At 39.4% G+C, this 20571-nt stretch overlaps 1 protein-coding gene across 1 annotated transcript; it reads left to right on the forward strand.

Moving 5' to 3' along the window:
• The first annotated feature begins 1790 nt into the window (after nt 1-1790).
• ZNF583 (zinc finger protein 583) lies at nt 1791-20311 on the forward strand. The gene is given in 7 exon segments (XM_019628877.1): nt 1791-3128; nt 4970-5070; nt 10293-10397; nt 11454-11580; nt 11882-11980; nt 15153-16387; nt 16389-20311. Coding segments are annotated over 5 exon segments (1662 nt in total). The 5' UTR covers nt 1791-3128; nt 4970-5070; nt 10293-10373; the 3' UTR covers nt 16566-20311.
• Nucleotides 20312-20571: the final 260 nt, after the last annotated feature.

Raw genomic sequence — 20571 nt, forward strand, 5'->3', positions numbered from 1 at the left:
AAGAAGGGAAATAAATGAAATCCTGCTGCAGTGGCTTTCTGTCTGAAGGCATATTCCAGACCTCAAAGCAGAGAGGAGGAATCAAAGCAGAGCACCAATTGGCTAAGTTGACAGCACAGTTGGGGGAAACTGAAGGAACTATAATTTTTGGGCAGAGTGTGGAAGAGGAGTTGGTATTTCCACCAAAAGAGACGTGGGTGGAGGAAATCTACCTCCGCCTTCAGAGTGGTGGATGAACTACTGCAGAACCTTGGAGAAAGCATCTTCAGAGTCAGAAGACATTTGCTTCATGATGTCACAGAGGCCATAAGGCCTTATGGAAATAGTCAAAGAGACCGGACTTTCAGCTAGGACCTGGAGGAGATAGGGTACAATGGTACCCAGAGGAGATTACTGAACTATTTCAGGCTTGTGCTGAGTTGGACATTTCCAAGAAATGACTATAGAGAATGGAATTAATATCAAAGGCTTTTGGTCACTCCTGTAGGGTGGGTGGGTTAGCCAGACCTCATGAGGCTGAAGGTGAGGAACCTTAGATTCCTAAGTAAGGGTGATGGGTCATTTGTGGCCAGCCAGTCTAACCAGACTGGACTCAGATCTCAGACAGATAAACTGGGCTGCCTTCTCTGTTTGGTCCTGACCTGTGGAGCTCAACCACATTTCCTAGAAGTGACTTTGGCTCTGAGCCAATCATCTTCCTCTTCCACTGAAGGTCCATCTGAGGCCTAATCTAGGAATGGGATGGTACCAGAGCAAGAGTTGAGAAAGGGTTGGATTCTTTATATGTCTTAAAGGTGGAGCTGACAAGATTTGCTGATTTATTGGGTGGAGTAGCAAAAGAAAGAGTAGTCAAGGATAACTCCAGGGGATTCTGAGTTCAATAACTGAAGAACAGAAACATTTACTGGGCTAGGAAGACCTAGAAAGGAATACATTTGTGGAGGTAAGATTGGATGTTTGGTTTGGAATGTGATAGTTTGAAAGGTATGTTAGACATATAAGTGGAAATATGAATATCATTTTAGAGGAAAAGTCTAGGCTAGAATCTTAAATTAGGAAATATTTTTATTTAGGAATAAATTAGGAAGTATCAGGTGGGTCATAACTGATGACTAATGATGAGCACCTTTTAATTTGTGCATCTTTGGAGAAATGCCTATTCAAATCCTTTGCCCATTTTAAAACTGTTATTTGTGTTTTTATTAGTCACTTGTGTTCTTTACATAGTCTGGATACAAGTCCTTGTCAGATATCTAGACTGATTTTTGACCAAGGTACAAAAGCAATTGAATGAAGGAGGAATAGCCTTTTCAAGAAACAGTGCTGGAGCCATTAGATGTTCATAACACCCCTCCCCCAAAGAGAACTTTGACCTCACACTTCTAATAAAAATTAACTCAGATTACAGATTTAAATTTGCTCCAATACTAAAAAATCCATGAAAAAAATGTACTCCATCTTTATTGTGACTACTGAGGGCAAAATAAATGGGTCCTGTCTTTCAGGATTCCATCTTTTATCTGTACTAAAGATTATATCATTAGATTATTACATTACATTTAGATATATTGGGCAGACATCTGTTTGCTGATTGTTTATTTGAAATTGATAAATGTGTTTTTATGGAAGTCAAAGTAAATTTTTATTCACTTAGTGACCATTACCTGGTTTATAGGGTTCTGCCAACAGAAGAAGCTTAAGACATAATGGCTGAAAATGAAAAATGTTACTACAAATCTTCAGGCTGAAAATGTCTACTCTTTATACATTTATGAAATGTGAAAAAGGGTACAAAAGCCTGGCAGCTTATTAATGTCTTAACTTACATATGGTTTTTCTATGTGCTTTGAAAAAGCAAGGGGTAACATAAGCAGAATTTCAATACTCAAACACAAAACCAACTACAATTTTTGTGGATTGTGCTCCTTTAACTTTTACACATAGGAACAGTTATCCAATATTGCAGTCTTAGCACAATTATAACAACTTTGTTCCTACTCAAAAAAATTAGAAGTATTTTCACATTGAAAATCATCACACAATTATTTTTTATAAGTTGTACAGTTTTCAAACCAATAGATTACTGTTATTTAATCATTGTATTTGTAACCAAATTGTTTATGTCAACTCTTTCTTATAAACAATGTTCGGAAGAGTTGAGACAGAAATAAGAGATAGGACTAGGGTTAGTGTATAAAATATTTTCAAAGGCATAGGTTCAATAGGAATTGAAAGAATGAAGAACTGAAAGAATGATTTATAAACTGCTGTTTTTCTTTATAACGTATCACTTCCGAATATACATCAATATGTTTTTTGGTTTCTTTTAAATTTAATTTCTCCCGCATTAGAATGTCAGCTATATGTCGGGGGGAGGGGAGCGGGGGAGGATTTTTGTCTGAGTGTTTACAGTTGTGTCCCCAGCGCCTACAACAGTGCCTGGCACACAGGCGCTCAATAAATAGCTAGTAAGACAGGGAGGAGAGAGAAGAAACAAAGGAAAGAAAGAAATCCCGGACAACTTGGGCTCCTCACCACTCGTACATCCTCCCTGAACCCTTCTCTCGCTCACCCTCGGCGTTTTATCCTCCCAGCGTTGGACCGAGAATCCCAACAGACACAACGAAGTGCGGGCCCGCCCACTGCGCGTGCGCATCACAGCCCCATTCGCCACGCGCGTCGGGCGCGTTCACGGAGTTTGGATGCCTCAGGGAACCTAAGCAAGCTGCGCCTGCGCAGTCCAAGCCGGCCCGCCTAGGCCTGGGCGGGACTCGGTGGGGGAGCGTTGGGTTGTGCTGCCTGAAAGGGCGGAACGTGTCCTGGTTCTGAGTCAGAAGGTTAGAGGGTTTCGGTAACGCGGTAGAGACCACTCGAAAGGGAGGCAGCAGGAACCACCTAGGAACGCCCCCGGCGAGCAGTCCCAGGATGCCCCGCGCCCGTCCCCGGACTTCATTTCCCAGCGGGCACTGCGGTCGGAGCCGCCAGCAGCCGGAGCGCCGTGGCCCCTTTGTGAGTCGGCCTGCCCGGCCAGGGAGCGAGTCCCCGCCCCGACCATCGGGGAAGCTGGGCTCCCGGCCTCCGCCAGCCGACCGCGTGGATGGGAGGTGCCGACCCGCAGGGAGGAGGCGGTGAGGAGTCCGGAGTTGGCGGGCGCCTGGGCAGGCGTGTGTGTGTGTGTGGGGGGGGCCCTGTCACCGTGTGTGAGAGCGTGTCACCGCGTGTGTGAACAAAGTGGGACCATGTGTGATCGTGTGTACGTGTAAGACGGTGTCACCAAGTGTGAGACCGTGTCACTGTGAGGCTGTGTGATTGAAAGCGTGTGACAGTGTGAGAACCGGTGTGAACAGTTTGGCCGTGTGTGTGTGTGTGTGTGTGTGTGTGTCTGTGTGTGTGTCTGTGTGTGTGTCTGTGTGTGTGTGTGTGTGGCCATGTCACTGTGTGTGACTACGTGAGAACGTATGTGATCATGTCTATGACAATGAGTGTGCAACTGTGTGGCTGTGTGTGTGGTCATGTGAGACTGCGTAAGATTGTGTGACCTTAGGACTGCATGTGACAGTGTTAGGGAGTGTGACAATGTTAGTGTGACAGTGGACCCAGAATGGCCTTGTGTGACCCACTGTGAGGGGAGGGCAGGCTTCAGCGCAGGGACGTGTCCACAGGCTGCCAGGGGAGCCGCCAGCCGGAGGGACTGTGGTGGGCGGGAGGCTCTGGGTGCTTGGGGAGGGCAGTGTGCTCCAGGGTTTGGGGGACTGTGCTGCTGGAGAGCCGGAGATGAGGATGAAGGAGAAGAGATGGGGATTTAGCAGAGACGGGAGGGAGGAAAGGCGGGAGAAGGCAGAGAGCTGGAGAGGAAGAGAGACAGGAGCCCCAGCCTTAGGCCTGGACGGCAGAAGACCAGGCTGCTGGACCTTGGCCATCTCTGCTGCACGTCTTTCCAGCCCTTTCCTAGTGAGGAATGGAAGAAGAAAAAGGAAGAGGAGTCCTACAGTGTGCTACTTCTGAAAATAAATGGCTGAATGATGTTTATTGTTAGAAAAGGATGTCCAAGCACTGTGCTCTGTGCTTTACGTGGATCATCTCATGGGCCTCCCAACAAGTGATAAGGAGTAGGTACCATTTAATGGATGAGGAAACTGAGCTTTGGAGTGATCCTTAACTCCGGGGAGGTTACAGTTAGTGAGTGTCTAAGCACAGGCATTTTGATCCCCAAACCTAGTGGCTCTTACCACTAAGTTAGGCTACTTCTGAGATAATTGCTTTACTTTTCAAGGCAGTGAGGTTTAGTGGGAAATAACTCTTAATTAATGGGGTTCAATGACTGTTCATGCTTAGCTGCTCCCCTCCTCCAATCTCTTATGGGGGAATTGCTCATAAAAGTAAAGAGTAAAGAGATTTGTTTTCAGGTGCAATTGGTCATAAGCAAAGCAGAAGCAGGGTGTCCTGACTCTCTGATCCAGTGTCCTCCAAACCACACGACTGCTCTGATGCCTATTCTGTGTAAAGACGTTTTCTCTGAGGCATTCATGTTGTAGCTTATCTCACATTTTTGTACAAAGCATAGGGACATATTTCCTTTCAACAACATCATTTGGTGGAAAGATTAAAAATTGGACCTGGATTCCACTTGGGCCCTATTACTTATTACTATGAAACCTCAGATAATTTCACTGAAGAAAAGCCATCATGTGTGAAGGAGGTAAATAATCCTTAGTAATGCCATCCCAAAGGGTTAAAAACTGTTATTATTTATAATTATAAATGAGGAGGTGACTTATACAAAGTTTATATCGCGTTCTTGAGAAAAGAACTGTAAATTTAGACAGGAATGACCAATTCAGTTGACACCTCTAATCTGTGTCTGTGGAGGAGCAGAAGGGCAAAAGGAAGGAACGGAAGGTTTCTAGGCTGGTGATACTGTGAGCTGAGGGCAGGCCTGGCATTTTAGGGCTTCTTTCTTCCTCTCCAGCTTGATTTTCTCCAGACACTGCCCTTCTCCCAGAGAGGAGCCCGGAGGAGGAGGTCGGAAAAGCTGTCATAAATTCTTAAATTGTTAAAGCCATGTCTAAGGTAAGAAAGCATTTTTTTTTTTTTTAGATTTTTTAAATTGGGGAATTGGGGGATGGGAACAGCGCTGGGGAATTGGGGGAAGGGGAACAGACAAATTGCTGTCCTTTTGTTCTTCAGTCTAGTTGTGGAGGACGTTGCTTCACTGGCCCAAGTTGGCACCATCATTGCGCTCTTCTCAGGCGAGGCACATCAGTTGCCGGCTTCTAGACGGCCGCTCACGGTAGCTGCTGGCTGCTCACGCTGGCTGCTGGCTACACATGGTAGCCCATGGCAACCCACTGCAGCAGGGGCTGCAGCCTATACCGTCACCGGGGACTCATGGCAGCCCAGCTCCAGGTTGAGCTGTTGTTCAGCATAGGTGTAGAGGGCAGTGTCACTGGCCCTCATATGTGGGATCTGAACCGGTCTCTCTGGCGTCCCAAGCCAGCTCTTAACCAACACGCCACTCAGCCGGCCCAGAAAGCATTTCTTTTCTCCCCTGGAATGCCTTGTTTTTCAGGTGTTATATGAACATTTTGCTTTTCTTTCGAAACTCCCTAGCCTAACAAAATCCCATTCATTAGTGGCCTGGTCCTCATGTTCTCCAGTCCGGAAAAGGAAGTCCCCAAAAGCCCAGTGAGCTTCCTTTTTTTCTCAGCCAATATTTTCATTTTCATTCAAGGAAAAATTCAGCATCTCCTATGGGTTAGGTGTTCTGTTAGGAGCCCTCAAGAGGCAAAAATGCAGTCCTTGGTTATCTGGGTAACAGCAAGGAACCGAGAATAAAGATTGAAAGAGAAAAAAAAATGCACTCAGTGGTGGGATGTGAGAGCCTTCATTGTAGGGACTTGATTCATTGAGGTTGAAGTGTGTGTTCAGATGTGCCCACTAGCTTAGACCTTTCCCACAGACCTGGTTTGAGAGGGAGGCAAGGTGAGGGCTGTCCAGTACATGACAAGATCTCCTGCTCAAGGTGATTTTGAGCAGTGGGATGTTTTGGGTCTTGAGTCAGCTGGGTCAGCTGCGTTAGGGATTTTTTTCAGGCATGCTGTGGGGCTTTCAAGAGCATTACTCCAAGGGAGTGATGAGGTCCTGTTTTAGGAGCATCTTGAGTAAGCAGTGGGGCTACAGCTAGTATATTCTAGGTCATCCAGTTAACAGTGTTGGAATTAACATGGAAAAATAACAGGAAATTTTTTGAAAAGGAATAATACGAGGGGGCTGGCCTAGTGGTGCGTTGGTTAAGAGTTGTCTTGGGACACCAGCTCTGAGCAGCAGGGCCCCGGTTTGGATCCCACATTAGGGCCAGTGATGCTGCACCCTCTACAGCTAAGATGGTGATCAACAGCTCCACCTGGAGTGGGGCTGGCTGGCAGCTGGCATGAGCTGCCGAGAGCTGCTGTAAGCAGCCGTCCAGTGGCCGGTGACCCATCTGCCTCTCCCGGGGAGAGTGCAATGATAATACCAAGATGGGCCAGTGAAGCGACTTCCTCCACAACTAGACTGAAGAACAAAAGGACAGCAACTTGTCTGTTCCCCTTTCCCCAATTCCCCAATAAAATCTTTAAAAAAACAAAAAAAGAATAATAGGAGGGAGTACTTGAATCCACACTAAAAATGGCTACATACATCTACAATAATAAAAACAGTAAATCGTGTGGAATGGGAACCAGAAGAAAAAAATGAAAAGATGAGTGTCCAGAGAAGCAAATACAAGTATAAATAAGAATGGAAAATATTTATTCATTAAATATAATGGTTACTAACGAGTTACTGTATACTAAATGCTGGCAATACTGTGGTAAATAAAAATGGAGTCTATCTTTGTCTTCACGGAATTTAGTATCTATTAGTTTATTATATATGGTTATTTTAAATTAGTGGAGAAGGGGTGGATTATTCATTAAGAAAAGAATTTCTTCCTTATACTTGAAGGTTAAATACATTTTGTAGGTTAAATATAAAAAATAAAACTGTACAGTTTGCTGGAGGAAAATAAAGAATGGGTACAAAGAGGAAGACAAGCCAGAAGCAGAAATTGACTAGAGCAGCACTGCCCAGAACTGGCTGTGATGACTTATGATCAAAAGTCTATATCTGCACTGTGCATACAGTAACCACGGTTCACACATGGCTATGGAGCACCTGTATGTACTAGTGTGACTGAGGAACTGAATTTTTAATGTCAATTGATCTAAATTTAAATAGCCACATGGTCAGTAGCTAGTGTATTTAGACAACACAGATCTACGCTAATAAAATGATAAAGCCATGAAGGAAATTGTGGGTGATCTTTTTCAAATCTCTCGTTTTACAGATGAGGAAAAAGAAGCCAAGGAAGGAAAGTGACATGTCCGCATCACTAGTTAGTGTCTGTGTCAGTTGTGGAAGTTATAATATATGTTGAGGGTCTGAGGGTCTGTAACATAGATGATGGTGAGTGATGATTTGAAGATGGTGGTCGAAAATGACAAAGGGCACTGTGGAGCAGTGTGCCCACTGTGATGGAGCACATCATTTCATTCCTTTGCTAGAACCATCACTGGCTTCCCATTTTACTTGGAAGGACAGCCAGTGTCCTTATCATGGCCTATAAGGCACTTCGTGATCCAGCTCTTGGCTACCCCAGACCTCATTTTCTTCAAGTGTTTGCACCTCTCTGCTCCAGTTACACTGGTCACCTCGCTGTTCTTCCAACTTTCCTGTCTGTGAACCTTTGCATTTGCTCCTCCCTCCTCTGTGGTTCTCTGCCCTAGATGTCGGTGTGGACTAGCTCTCCTCCCACTTTGTTGAGATTGTTGTTCAAACATTTCTTCTTTATTTAGGTTTATTGTGATCATCTTATCGAAAATAAACACCACTGTAACTCTTAATCACTTTACCTTGTTTTTTGTCATAGTATTTAATACGATTTTATGACTTTATGTTTAATGCCTTTCTCCTCTGTTAAAATATTAACTCCACAAGGGGAGGGACTATATTTTGTCCACCTTTGTAGTCTCAATTCTTAGAACAGTGTATGTAGAAGGCATTCAGTATATTTGCCAAATTAATATATGAATGAACACAGGAATGAGTTCCAGGAAGGCCAGAGCCTCTCCTCTCCTCCCTTCTCCTGCCACTGAGTTGTTAATGGAAGAAGGAGAGAGCAGAGGATGTATGGTGGTGACAGAGCCCATCAGCCCAAATGCTGTTTCCGGGACCCACACCAGACCTTCTCAATCACAGTCTCTGGTGGTGGGGCCCAGAAAACACATTTTTTAGAGTCCTAGGATGACTTTAATGCACACTTTATGAGAACCTCTGCCTCTAAAGATTTTATATTTAAAGTATCCTCATGCAAACAGCATATAGCTGGTTGGTTCTTTGTGTGTTTTTTTCACCCTGTGCTCACAGCTGGGCATTCGAGTGACTCTGTGTGCCTCTCACCAATCCCAGGTCTACTCCCAAACGTTGGTTTTTGAAAATCCAGTCTGATAATCTTGGTCTTTTAATTAGTGTTTAGTACATTTTCCTTTAATGTAATTACTGGTATATTTGTGTTTAAGTCCACCATGTTGCAATTTTTTTCTACTTATCCCATCTGTTCTTCCTTTATTTCTCCTTTTTGGCCATCTTTTGGATAAATCAGGTATTTTTTTCCTATTATCTTGTTAACTATACATTATTTTTATTATTCTTTTAGTGGCCACTCTAGGCTAATATGTATCTGTTACTCATTAGGTAATAATCTTTCTTCCTTCTGTAACCTTCCTCCTATAATTAGTTCTCTTACCACTTCCTAAACAAGTTAAGACCCCTTATACTGGTTTAACTCCAAGATACTATTATTAGTTGACATTATATATACTTTATAGTTCCTGTTTTGGGGTTCTTAATTTCTTCCTGTGTTTCTATGCTTCCATTTCCTTCCATTTTTCTTCTACCTGAAGAACCCCTATTAGTATTTCTTTGTATGTAGGTCAACACTTCGCTCCCTACATGAATTATTTTTCATTAGCTCCTATTCTTGCTGGGTCAAAGTAGTGTAATTTAAATTATTTCTGAGGTTAAGTCTAGGAAATTCTAGTCTCAATGGAGAGAAAAACATCTAGAAATTTAATAATGAGAGACCTTTGCAGCATCATAGTGAAAAATGGAGATTCATATACCTGAAAATAAGCAAGGGGTTAGTAAATAAGATATGGCATATTTATACCATGTAATATTATCCATCCAACCAAAGTGATGTTATAAATAAATGAATATATATGGATAATCATAGACATGTCTGTATAAGGAAACATTTGAGCAATTATATACTAACTAAATTTTGACTGGTTCTAGGAGGTACGAAACATGGTAGGTAGGTGTGGGGGGCATGGAAAACTTCCAATTCTTTAACTTGGAAAAGAATTCACTGAGGGTAGAAATATTGAATATTGTTTTCTAAGTTTTCTTAATGACAAAATTGTATGAAATTTGCTTTATTAAATCAAAATAAATATAAAAATATTTGAAAGGTATTCAGGTCTAATTGGCTGAGAGAAAAATGTCAGACAGTTGAAACCTGGACTCCATTAGTTTGTGTATGCAGCTAAAAAATGTCTTTTAAGGACTTTATCTAACAAAATGTGCCCCACCTGTCTACAGAAGAAATGATGCCTGCGGAACACTTTTTTTTTTTGCAGTTTTAAAGCTTTTATATCGAAAGCCTGAGTCTGAATAGCCTTGATGATTTACATGCCCACCCTGTCCAGCACAACAGTCGCCTTCAGCCCCGACTCGTGTCCCTTCTTCCTGAAGCCTTTACTTATGTCCCGACTTGTCTGTATTAAGGAGTGTTTCAGAGGTGGAAGCATGTAAGATGGAAGCTGGTGCATGTTACTGGTGTTCCCTGGAGCCACACTTGTGCTTCCCTGACACCTGCTTAACATTTTGGTCCATTACTGAGGCACTAACTATTCATGTATTAACTCATTTTTTCTGTGAAAATGTTTTTGCGTAAAATCATTGACATGCTCTGTCTTCAGTAGGAACATTACTCTGCAGTCATGGTAAGACCAGGAGTGATGTTCGCATTTGACCATGAAGGCCAGGGAACACGCCAGAACGCACTGCAGCTGGAACCCTGGGGGCCGCTGCGTTGCTGGGCACCCTCTTCAGTTGCTGGACTGAGGCTTTGGAGATGTGGGAGGGTTGCTAGCCGGGCTCAGTGCAGTGGTGTTTACCAGCCTGTGTGGCGCTATTTCAACATTTGACAGGTCAGTTCAGCTGTTCAGGTGTGTACCGCTGATTGCCATCTGTGTGTCAGCCCAGCGTAAGAGTAAGCATTGCTCTGTGACATGCCAGACCGCACAGCAGCTTTGGTAAGTCTGGAGCAGATGTACCTCATTAGGAAGAATGGCCATTTTGAGTCTTCAGGGAGCAGACTAGGTCTTGTTCCATGTTATAAAGATCCTGAGTTCAACATACAGGAGAAGTATGAGAACTGTACTGTAACATTTAAAAACATTCTCGCTCATCAAACATGCACAGTTGGGTATGTTCCTCCAGTGATGAGCTGTAGGTATTTTTTTATGTACTTCATTATCACAATGGAAATGTTCACTATTTAATCAATAATGATCAATAATGCTTAAAATTACTATTTTCTTTCGTAGGTAGCATGATAGGTTACCAGCTGTCTTTGAAAATTAGTGAGGTTGTCAAGAGATGTTAGGTAATCCTTGGATGCCCCCAACTCTTCTGTTATGGCATACATTTGTTTAAGTTGTATTTTTGCAAAGTCACTATGAAATTTGTTTACTGTTTGTATTACATATACAGTACAACCTTGGATTGTGAGTAACTTGGTTTGCAAGTGTCCGCAAGACGAGCAAACATTTCTAATACATTTTAACATGGTAAAGGAGCGATGTCTTGCAATACGAGTAGTTTGTTTCCGGAATGAATTATGTGCACAAACCAAGGTATTATATATTTAATTTTAGAGAATCAGTATTATAAGCACTTATATATATATATATCTGGAAGACTTCCACTGTAGAGCTTGGAAAAATGTATCTTTTAAAGCTTAACATGTCCCTGCTCCTCCTTGAAGTCCTTCTTCACGCCCTCGTCTATCCTGGTTTTCCATATTGAGAAATGCTTTACATTTAGTATGAATTGTGTATTATTTTACATTTGATTGTGTACAGTGTTGGGATTGCCCATTTTTTTCCATCAGTAGAGAATATCTTAGAAATTGTCCACTTTCCATGGTGACATCAGAACTAAGCACAGAAGTCATCTAGCAGTTACTCGACATGTATTGCTCAGAACCTAAGATACTGCCAGAAAATTTCACTATATGAAATATTTCTCTCCAAAAGTACAGGCAATTTAACTCTTCAAACTGAGCAAGAATGTTTATGTCCTTTCAGGATTTGGTGACATTTGGGGACGTGGCCGTGGATTTCTCCCAAGAGGAGTGGGAGCGGCTGAATCCTGCCCAGAGGGGTCTGTACAGAGATGTGATGCTGGAGAACTACAGGAGCCTTATCTGGCTGGGTAAGGGGGTCTCCCGGCAGCTCCGAATCTGCAATCTGCACATAGGGCTGCTTTCCAATATAGTGTTTGGGAAGCCACTGATGTGCTTCACTAAGTTTTTCTTTCTTGTGCTCCCCCAAATAGGTTGACTTTTGTAGAATTGGCAGCTTCATCAGACTATTCCTGCAACTTCCTCTTCCTCATTCTTCCACATACTTCACATCCTTCCTCAACTGCCATCTGTCATGCCCCCACCTTCCTGATGACCAAGGAACTTGATCTGATTTATGGGCCTGGCTAATTCCCTTTTGTTTCTTGTAAGCAGGAGTTTCAGTTTCTAAGCCAGATGTCATCTCATTACTGGAACAAGGAAAAGAGCCCTGGGTGGTGAAGAAGGAGGGGACAAGAGGCACATGCTCTGGTGAGTGAGAGAGAACTAGGGAGGTGGAAGCCATTGCAAAGAAAAGCTCTGTCATCCTAAATGGTTCCATCTCATAATTGATGTTTCCTGGGTAGCTGTTCTTAAAGGCTCTAGGCCTGGGAGGAAACATTGAGGTGTCTTTAGCATGAACTCCCCAACTTCTTCTCCTTGTATATATTCTTTCACACATTACAGTCTTCTCTGAAAACCTTTTCCTATTCTCTGTGTCCAAATATCACAGTGTCTCCTTGTCTTTGATTTTTAGTTTGGCACAAGTTGCTTCATCACATTAAAAAAATATCCAGAGACAAGAATGTATATTTTTTTCTTTTTCAGTCACTTATTCCTTTTAGATTGAAGGCTTGATTTATTTATTCATTATTTTACCAAGATTCACTTTGAGAAAATCATTCTGCTAAATTCTTGGGATTATTCATAGGTTTATAAACCATCAAAAAAAAAGGCATTTTCAGTTGTATTTTCAAGTCTGGGTAATTGGAAGGTGACATTTAATAGGTCATAAGAAAGTCATAAGAAAAGGTTGGGAGGGGAAAAGTTGAATTTGGCTTGGGACATAACAGACTTATTTTTATGGGATGGGGATATTGCCAAGTGAAGAAATACAACATGCCATTGGGGGTAGACAGAGGCTCAGAAAAAAAGTCTGATTTAGAGATGTGAATATGAATGAATAAGATCACTAAGAATATGAGAGATAAAGGCTGGTACTCAGGTCTTTGTAGGGAAGTGACCTTTGACAACTTTCTCAATGTCTTTTCTGGTAAATGGTTCTATTTGGGTTAAATTTTGTAAATTTTTATTTTTCTAGATAATTATCCTTTTCATTTAGGTTATCAGATTTATTTCCATGAATCTGAGCAAAATAATCTTATAATTCTTTTTATTTCTTTTATATCTATAATCGTTTCCAATTTTAATTTCTTATTTTGTGTAGCTATTTTTTTTAAATTATTAGGTTGCTACTCTTGCATCAATTTTTTTATTTTTAAAATCCAGCTTATGGATTTATCTATTAGTGTTACCATTCTTCTCTTTTCCAATTCTCTAGTTTCTGCTTTTCTCTTTACTAATTTTTTCCTTCTAATTTTCTTAGGCTTAGCTTGTTTACCATCTTGCTGAAATGAAAGCTTCATCTATTCATCTCATTCTCATTCACTAATTATTAAGGGCTATGAATTTTCCTCTGAATATAGCTTCAGCTGTCTTCCATAGATTCTGATGTTTATTTTTTTTGTTATTGCTATTTCCTAGATAACGTACTTCTTAAAAATTTCCCTTTTACACAAGAGTTGTTTAAAAGAAAGTTTTCTGGTTTTACTGTATTTTGACCAAATTGTTTTATCATATTTGATCTGGTAGCAATTAGTACTAATTCTACTTTCTAACAGTTTGAAGATTTTGTGTCGCCTAATATATAGTTAGTTTTTGTAAATAGGCTCCAAGATGTAGTCTCTATTTTCAGGGTAAAGAGCTTTATTCTTTTATGTTATTAAAGTATGTCTTTACTTACATTTCTTATTTCCATCTATAATGTTTTTCTTAACTTTATTAAGGAATTATTTACACACAGTAAATTGCATCTATATAAATTATGCAATGTGATGAGCTCTGACAGTTGTATACACCCATGAAACCATTGCCACAATCAACACACAGCATTTCTATCACCCCAGAAGATTGTGCCTCTGCAGTCCATCCTTCTACACTCCTGTCTCCAATTCAATTTTTGTAAAGTCCAGTTTATTAATTTCTCTTGGTTGGCGATTTTCTGCAATATCTAAGAGATTCTTGCTACTGCCAGGTCACAAAGCTTTTCTTCTATGTTTTTTTCTCCCTAGGAATTTTATAGTTTTAGCTTTCGCATTTTGATATATGATCTATTGAGCTAATTTTTGTGTCTTATGTGAGGTAAAGGTTGAGTTTCTTTATTTTTTTCCCCATTTGGATATTCAGTTGCTCCAGTACTTTTTGTTGAAAAGAGTTCCTTTCCCTGTTATGTTGCCTTGTTGATAGCTTTGTTGAAAATCAGTTGACCATAAATGCATGGTTTTCGTTCTGAACTCTGTTCTGCTCCATTAATCTATATTTGTATTCTTTCACCAGTAGTACACTGTCTTGATATCTGTAGCTTTATAGTAAATTTGATGTCAAATAGTTCAATTTGTAAAACACTTTGACTATTTTAGATCATAGAATGAAGTTTAGAATTTCTACCCAAAAAGCCTGCTGGGATTTTGATTGGGATTATGATGAATCTATACATCAATTTTGGGAGAACTGACTTCCTAACATTGAGTTTTCTAGTTCATGAGTATGGTTTATTTAGAATTTATTATAGTCGTCTTTAATTTCTCTTAGCAGTATTCTGTGGTATAGTGCTCTTATATATCTAAAAAAAACTATTTTCCTGAATCTTTTATGTTTTTTTGTGTGCTATTATAAATACAATTTTGAAAAATTCCATTTTCCAATTGTTTGCTGCTAGTATGCAAAAATGTAAGGTAAGGCCTGTGGCAGGTTAATAAAATTAAGCAATTTAATACAAAATTACTTTTCTATGATGGCATCTTAGTTTTAGGGATCAACTGAAAATTTACATTTGGTTGGAATATATCTCATAGAAAATGATATCCAGGAAGACCTTTTGCAGACTGCAAAAGTTTAACCATAGAGTTTCATGTACAGCCTAAGGCAACTAATAGTACCTGGTGTGTCTTTGGGTCTGGGCATCTTATGGAGGTTTTTTAGCCACATTGATATTATATAATTGGTTTTTCTAAAGGTAATGAACTTATCCTGAATGCAGGATAACCAAAGGCATGAGAGAAAGGGTGTTTGGAAACTGTTGTATTGATATATATATATATATATATATATATATATATATATATATATATATATATATAATGATGATTGTGATTTTAGATAACCTCTTTAATTTTGAATTTTTCTGGTAGTTACCTTATTATGTATGATTAATTTATATCCCTAATCAGCTTTCTTAAGTTCTCATTCTTTATCATCTTATACTTTTTAGATAACTTTAACAGCTGTTAAATCCTCAAACTTATGTATTTTATTCACCAATACTTGTTTTAAGTTTTTCTATTCTGCATAAACACAAAAGACTTTTTTCCTTAATATCTTTTAGATTGGGAGTATGCATTTAGAAACAATGAATTTTCATCAAAGCAAGTTATTTATGAAGAATCATCCAAAGTAATGACATTGGGAAGAAGCCATCTTACTCGTAGCCTTGACTGCCTCCGTTTGAGAGAAGATTGTAAAAGTAGGGACTGGTTTAAGAACCAGTTGGGAAATCAGGAGGTACATTCTAATCAATTGATCATCACTCATAAAGAAATCCTCACTGAAGATCAAAATAACAAATATAATAAATCTTGGCAAACTTTCCATCAGGATGCAATATTTGCTATAAAACAGAGTTTTCCCACCAAAGAAAGAGCACATAAGCATGAACCACAAAAGAGAAGTTACCGAAAAAAATCTGTTGAAATGAAACATAAGAAAGTCTATGTAGAAAGGAAACTTTTGAAATGTAATGAATGTGAGAAAGTCTTCAACCAGAGTTCATCTCTTACTCTTCATCAGAGAATTCATACTGGGGAAAAACCCTATGCATGTGTTGAATGTGGGAAAACTTTCAGCCAGAGTGCGAACCTCGCTCAACATAAGAGAATACATACTGGGGAGAAACCCTACGAATGTAAGGAGTGTAGGAAAGCCTTCAGCCAGAATGCACATCTCGCTCAGCATCAGAGAGTTCACACTGGAGAGAAACCTTATCAGTGTAAAGAATGTAAAAAAGCCTTCAGCCAGATTGCACACCTGACTCAACATCAACGAGTCCATACTGGAGAGAGACCGTTTGAATGTATTGAATGTGGAAAGGCCTTTAGTAATGGTTCATTTCTTGCTCAGCATCAAAGAATTCATACAGGAGAGAAACCTTATGTATGTAACGTGTGTGGGAAAGCCTTTAGCCATCGTGGTTACCTAATTGTACATCAGAGAATTCATACAGGAGAAAGACCCTATGAATGTAAGGAGTGTAGGAAAGCCTTCAGCCAGTATGCACACCTTGCTCAACACCAGAGAGTTCATACAGGAGAGAAACCTTATGAATGTAAAGTATGTAGGAAAGCCTTCAGCCAGATTGCATACCTTGATCAACATCAGAGGGTCCATACTGGAGAGAAACCCTATGAATGTATTGAATGTGGGAAGGCCTTTAGCAATAGTTCATCACTTGCACAACATCAGCGAAGTCATACTGGAGAAAAACCTTATATGTGTAAGGAATGTAGGAAAACATTCAGCCAGAATGCAGGCCTTGCTCAGCATCAGCGAATCCATACTGGAGAGAAACCTTATGAATGTAACATCTGTGGGAAAGCCTTTAGCTATAGCGGATCTCTTACTCTACATCAAAGAATTCATACTGGAGAGAGACCCTATGAATGTAAAGATTGCAGGAAATCTTTCAGGCAGCGTGCACACCTGGCTCATCATGAGAGGATTCATACTATGGAGTCATTCTTGAGTCTTTCCTCTCCCTCATCCACCATGTCCAGTCAATTGCCAAGACCTGTAGGTTTTATCTCTTAAATATGCCTTGAATTTCACTCCTTTAATCATTTCCATCCCATCATCTGTGTCCAATACACAATAATCTACTTGGCGTGGACTATGGAAATAGCTTTCTAACTGGTTTCCCTATATTTACTGCTTCCTTTGTCAGTTGTCCATGTTGCAGACACACTTGTATTTAAAAAGTTTGATCATATCCTCACTCATTAAAACCCCTCAGTGGCACTCCATAGTTCTTAGGTTGAAGCACACATTCCTCAAAATAGTCTAAAAGACCTTCCTCCCAATACTTGTTCCAGTCTACCTATCCCCTGTCAATATCCAGCTCAGTCTTTGGTTATTTACCCAGAATTAAGAACTCATATTCCAGCATCAAATAGATCTGGGTTCCAATCCTTGCTCTTCCATTTTTAGCCCTCTAATTTTGGGGAAACATTTTGTCTTTTGTAAGCTTCGGTTTTATTTATATTATGAGAATAATAATGGTACTACCTCGAAAGTTAATGGAGCATTAAATGAGCTAATGCATGTAAATTGCTCAGTAGAGTGCCTCACATAAAGTAATCACTCAATAAACATTAATGTAAAATAAAAAGGTACCATGGTATACAAAGAAGACCTGATCATCTCAACAGTGATCAGCTGGGACAACAAAAGCAGCAGCTCCAGACTGAAGGTCTGGTTTGTCAAGGTTTCTCATTAGGAACAGTAGTCACTGAGCTAAAGGTGGGTGGCAATGGTACCAGATACAGTAAGCCTGATCTTAGAGTCCATGATAATACAGAGTAAGATGCTGGCTTCTGTTTCAGCATGAACATATAGAGACATGACTTTGTTGGTAAGAAAAAGTAGCTTTATTAGATATTCAGCAGTTCTAAGAAGCTAGATTTTAAAAATTGCTATAATGAGTAGAATTTGCTGAGATGTATTCCTCATTTACATTTAAACAAAGGCAAAATAGATTTTTAAAAACATTTGAAAAGATCAGTAGCCAAAGAAGACTAGAAAATAAAGTGTAAGTTTAATCCCTGCTCCTAATTCCAGGTGGGTAAATTGTATTAAACCTGTGTCATTTAAAGTAGAAAAAGCTGTTGAACTTCTAAGTGGTAGTTCCAAAACTACAGGGGAAAAGAAACCAAAGCTGTAAGTATTCAAAACTGGCTGCCCACAAACAGGTTTGGCTTGGTATGCATCAAGTTTAAAATGAATATGCATACCTTTAGGTGGGCCTATGTTTTCCAGTTCTCCACAGTTCAAACCACTCCGTTCCCACACATCTGACTTCTTTTACAGTTTATATTATTTCCTGACTCCCGAAGTCTTTTAGTATGCAATCAGTGCAGTAACGAATTCACATATGAATACAAATACAAAGAAAATGATGAAAGTTTAATGGAAAATGAAAGGAAGATTTGAAATATCTATCTCTCTGTAGGGGAAGACTCAGTATTATACAGATGTTAGGAGGCCCCAAATTAATCTACAGATTCCTTGGACATAACAAAATCCTAACAATTTAGAGCTCAAAAGATTGAGAACAGTTCCTAAACATGAACTCCAGAAGCCACACCACAAAGATTCAGGTTTGATTGCTTAAGAACTTTATTAAGCTTTTATGTAGTCAAAGAAAGTATAAACAAGCTTTTTAAACATCAGAATTGGAAGAAATCATTACAACATATATAACCCGTGAAATTTATATCCTTAACATAGAAGTACTCCTACAAATCACTTAGAAAATGACACTTCTCCCCCCACCATGGGCAAAGGTATTAGGCAACAGGTGACTGACAGATGTTTATAAGTACTGAATTCACTAGAATCAGAATAAATACAAGTTAAACCAATGAACTATCCAGTTTTCCTTACCAGACTGATAAAAAAATTTACATTGCAAAAGCATAGGAAAGAAGATACTTCTAAGCACTGATGTGAGGGAGTATAGATTTGTACACTGTTTCTCAAAGGCAACGTGTCAATATCAGAATTTTCATTGGGAAAACCAAGATGTTCTTTTGCAGTTAACAAACAGCACACAAGTGTATCTTCCCCTTCATAGCCCAGTAAACATAAGTAAAAGGTAACAAACAAAAAGAGCTGCAGAGAGAGGGTCATCAGGGAATGAGAGAAATTTTGTGAAAAGACAAAAGGGGGAAGAATGTTCATTCATGAAATGTAGCACAAGAAGCTGCTACCTGAAATGTTTGCATGATAGAGAATTCAGCCATGGGAGCCCATTTGTCCAAAGGATCCCTAGAGAGGCTCAACCTTCGAGTTGGCTTGTGTAGACGCTGGATGTACTAAGGAGACACAAAGACAGGACTGTTAAATGCGTTTCTACGTGAAATGTTAGCATCCCCTGCCCACAGCTTCCCCACTCCACCCTCTTCTGTAAGTAAACTGAGATCCTTCACACCATTCACAAAAATGACTTACAGTAGAATAAAATCCTAAATGTAAATGCAAATTAATAAAGATAACAGTAGGATATGTTTATGACTTTGGTGTTGGACTATCTTCTAAAATAGACAAAAATGAAAGCCATAAAGGAGAAGATTAATGAAGCTATCAAAAGTTAGCATGCTTTTAAAACAAAGTTAAAAGATAAGCAACAGAAAAGAAGACAATATTTGTAATATGATAACAAAAGGAGAGATGTAAGTATATCTTTAAATCAGTAAGTGAAGGACAATTAAGCAAGTATAAAAATAGACAAAGGATAAGGATGGGGAAATCAGAGAAGAAATATGGCCAGTAAACAGAGTCCCTGCTTAACCTTGTTCATATTAAGAGATGCAAATTTAAATAATATATCAAAAATTGGCAGTGGTGTGGAGGAAGAGGTAGTCCTCATTGCCACTTTGGAGACAATGAAGTTTTAAAAATATTCACGATAGCACCTCTGAATGGGCAGAATGGTTAGGACATGAAACACTGGAAAAAAGTCAACTTCCAGCAATAAAAGCATGACTAGAAATACTAGCAGCAGTTTAAAAGAATGGACTGAATATTGATACAGATTTGACAAAAAGATGATTGAAAAAGCAAATTTCACAGCATACAGTGTTACATATTTAAATTATATTTCTGATACATTTACATAATGCTTAGAAATGCAAATGTTTAGAAAAAGTTCTGAACAGACACATCAAAGGACAGAAGTGTTTCTTCTGGGACCAGGATTGTGATTGGCTATTCTGGTCAAGAGGAGATTGGTTATCAGTAATATTTGAAGATTTAAATAAGAATGTAATAACATAATTCAAAAAATTTAAACTATGAAAACAATGGAAGGAACTTATGGAGAACTGGGGCAGCTAGAGTGAGGGCTGGCAGCCTCAGGTGAAACCTTTTTGGAATTTGGAGACTCTCACTGACTCATCAGTCCTTCCCATGCATACAGAGATCCTAGTAAGTCTTGCCCTTTGGGGAAATAGATCTACAGTGAGAATACCCAAAGAACCCCTGCCATCTACCTAGGATAATGAAGCCATATCATTCTTAAATGTGAAAAGACAGCTAAGGATCATTGCAAGTGAAGAAAACTATCAGCATAATAAGGACCAAGAGACAGAACTAACCCCAGAGTGAAAACTAAAATTTTATGTTAGTCTGAGATTTGAAGAAATGTCGCATTTTTAAAACAAATACAGGAAGCTACCAACGTTCATATAAATAAGAACTCAGAATGAAAAAAAATATTGCTGTAATAAATTTAATATAAATTTTGAAAAAAAATGAAGGGAACTCATCAAGTACATAAAGACAGAAAAAGGGACATGGAAATTTAGAAGGTCCAACATCTAATAAATGTTCCAGAAAATTTATTAGGGAAATTATGAGGGATGTAGCAAAGAAATGATTAAGAATCTTTCTAAACTAAGGAAAGGTATGAATGTTCAATTTGGAATAGCTTACTGAATATTGGACAGGCTGAGTTGGCAAAAACTACAACAAGA

This window comes from Hipposideros armiger, unplaced genomic scaffold (genome assembly GCF_001890085.2).
Source record: "Hipposideros armiger isolate ML-2016 unplaced genomic scaffold, ASM189008v1 scaffold_813, whole genome shotgun sequence".
Taxonomy (NCBI): Eukaryota; Metazoa; Chordata; class Mammalia; order Chiroptera; family Hipposideridae; genus Hipposideros; species Hipposideros armiger.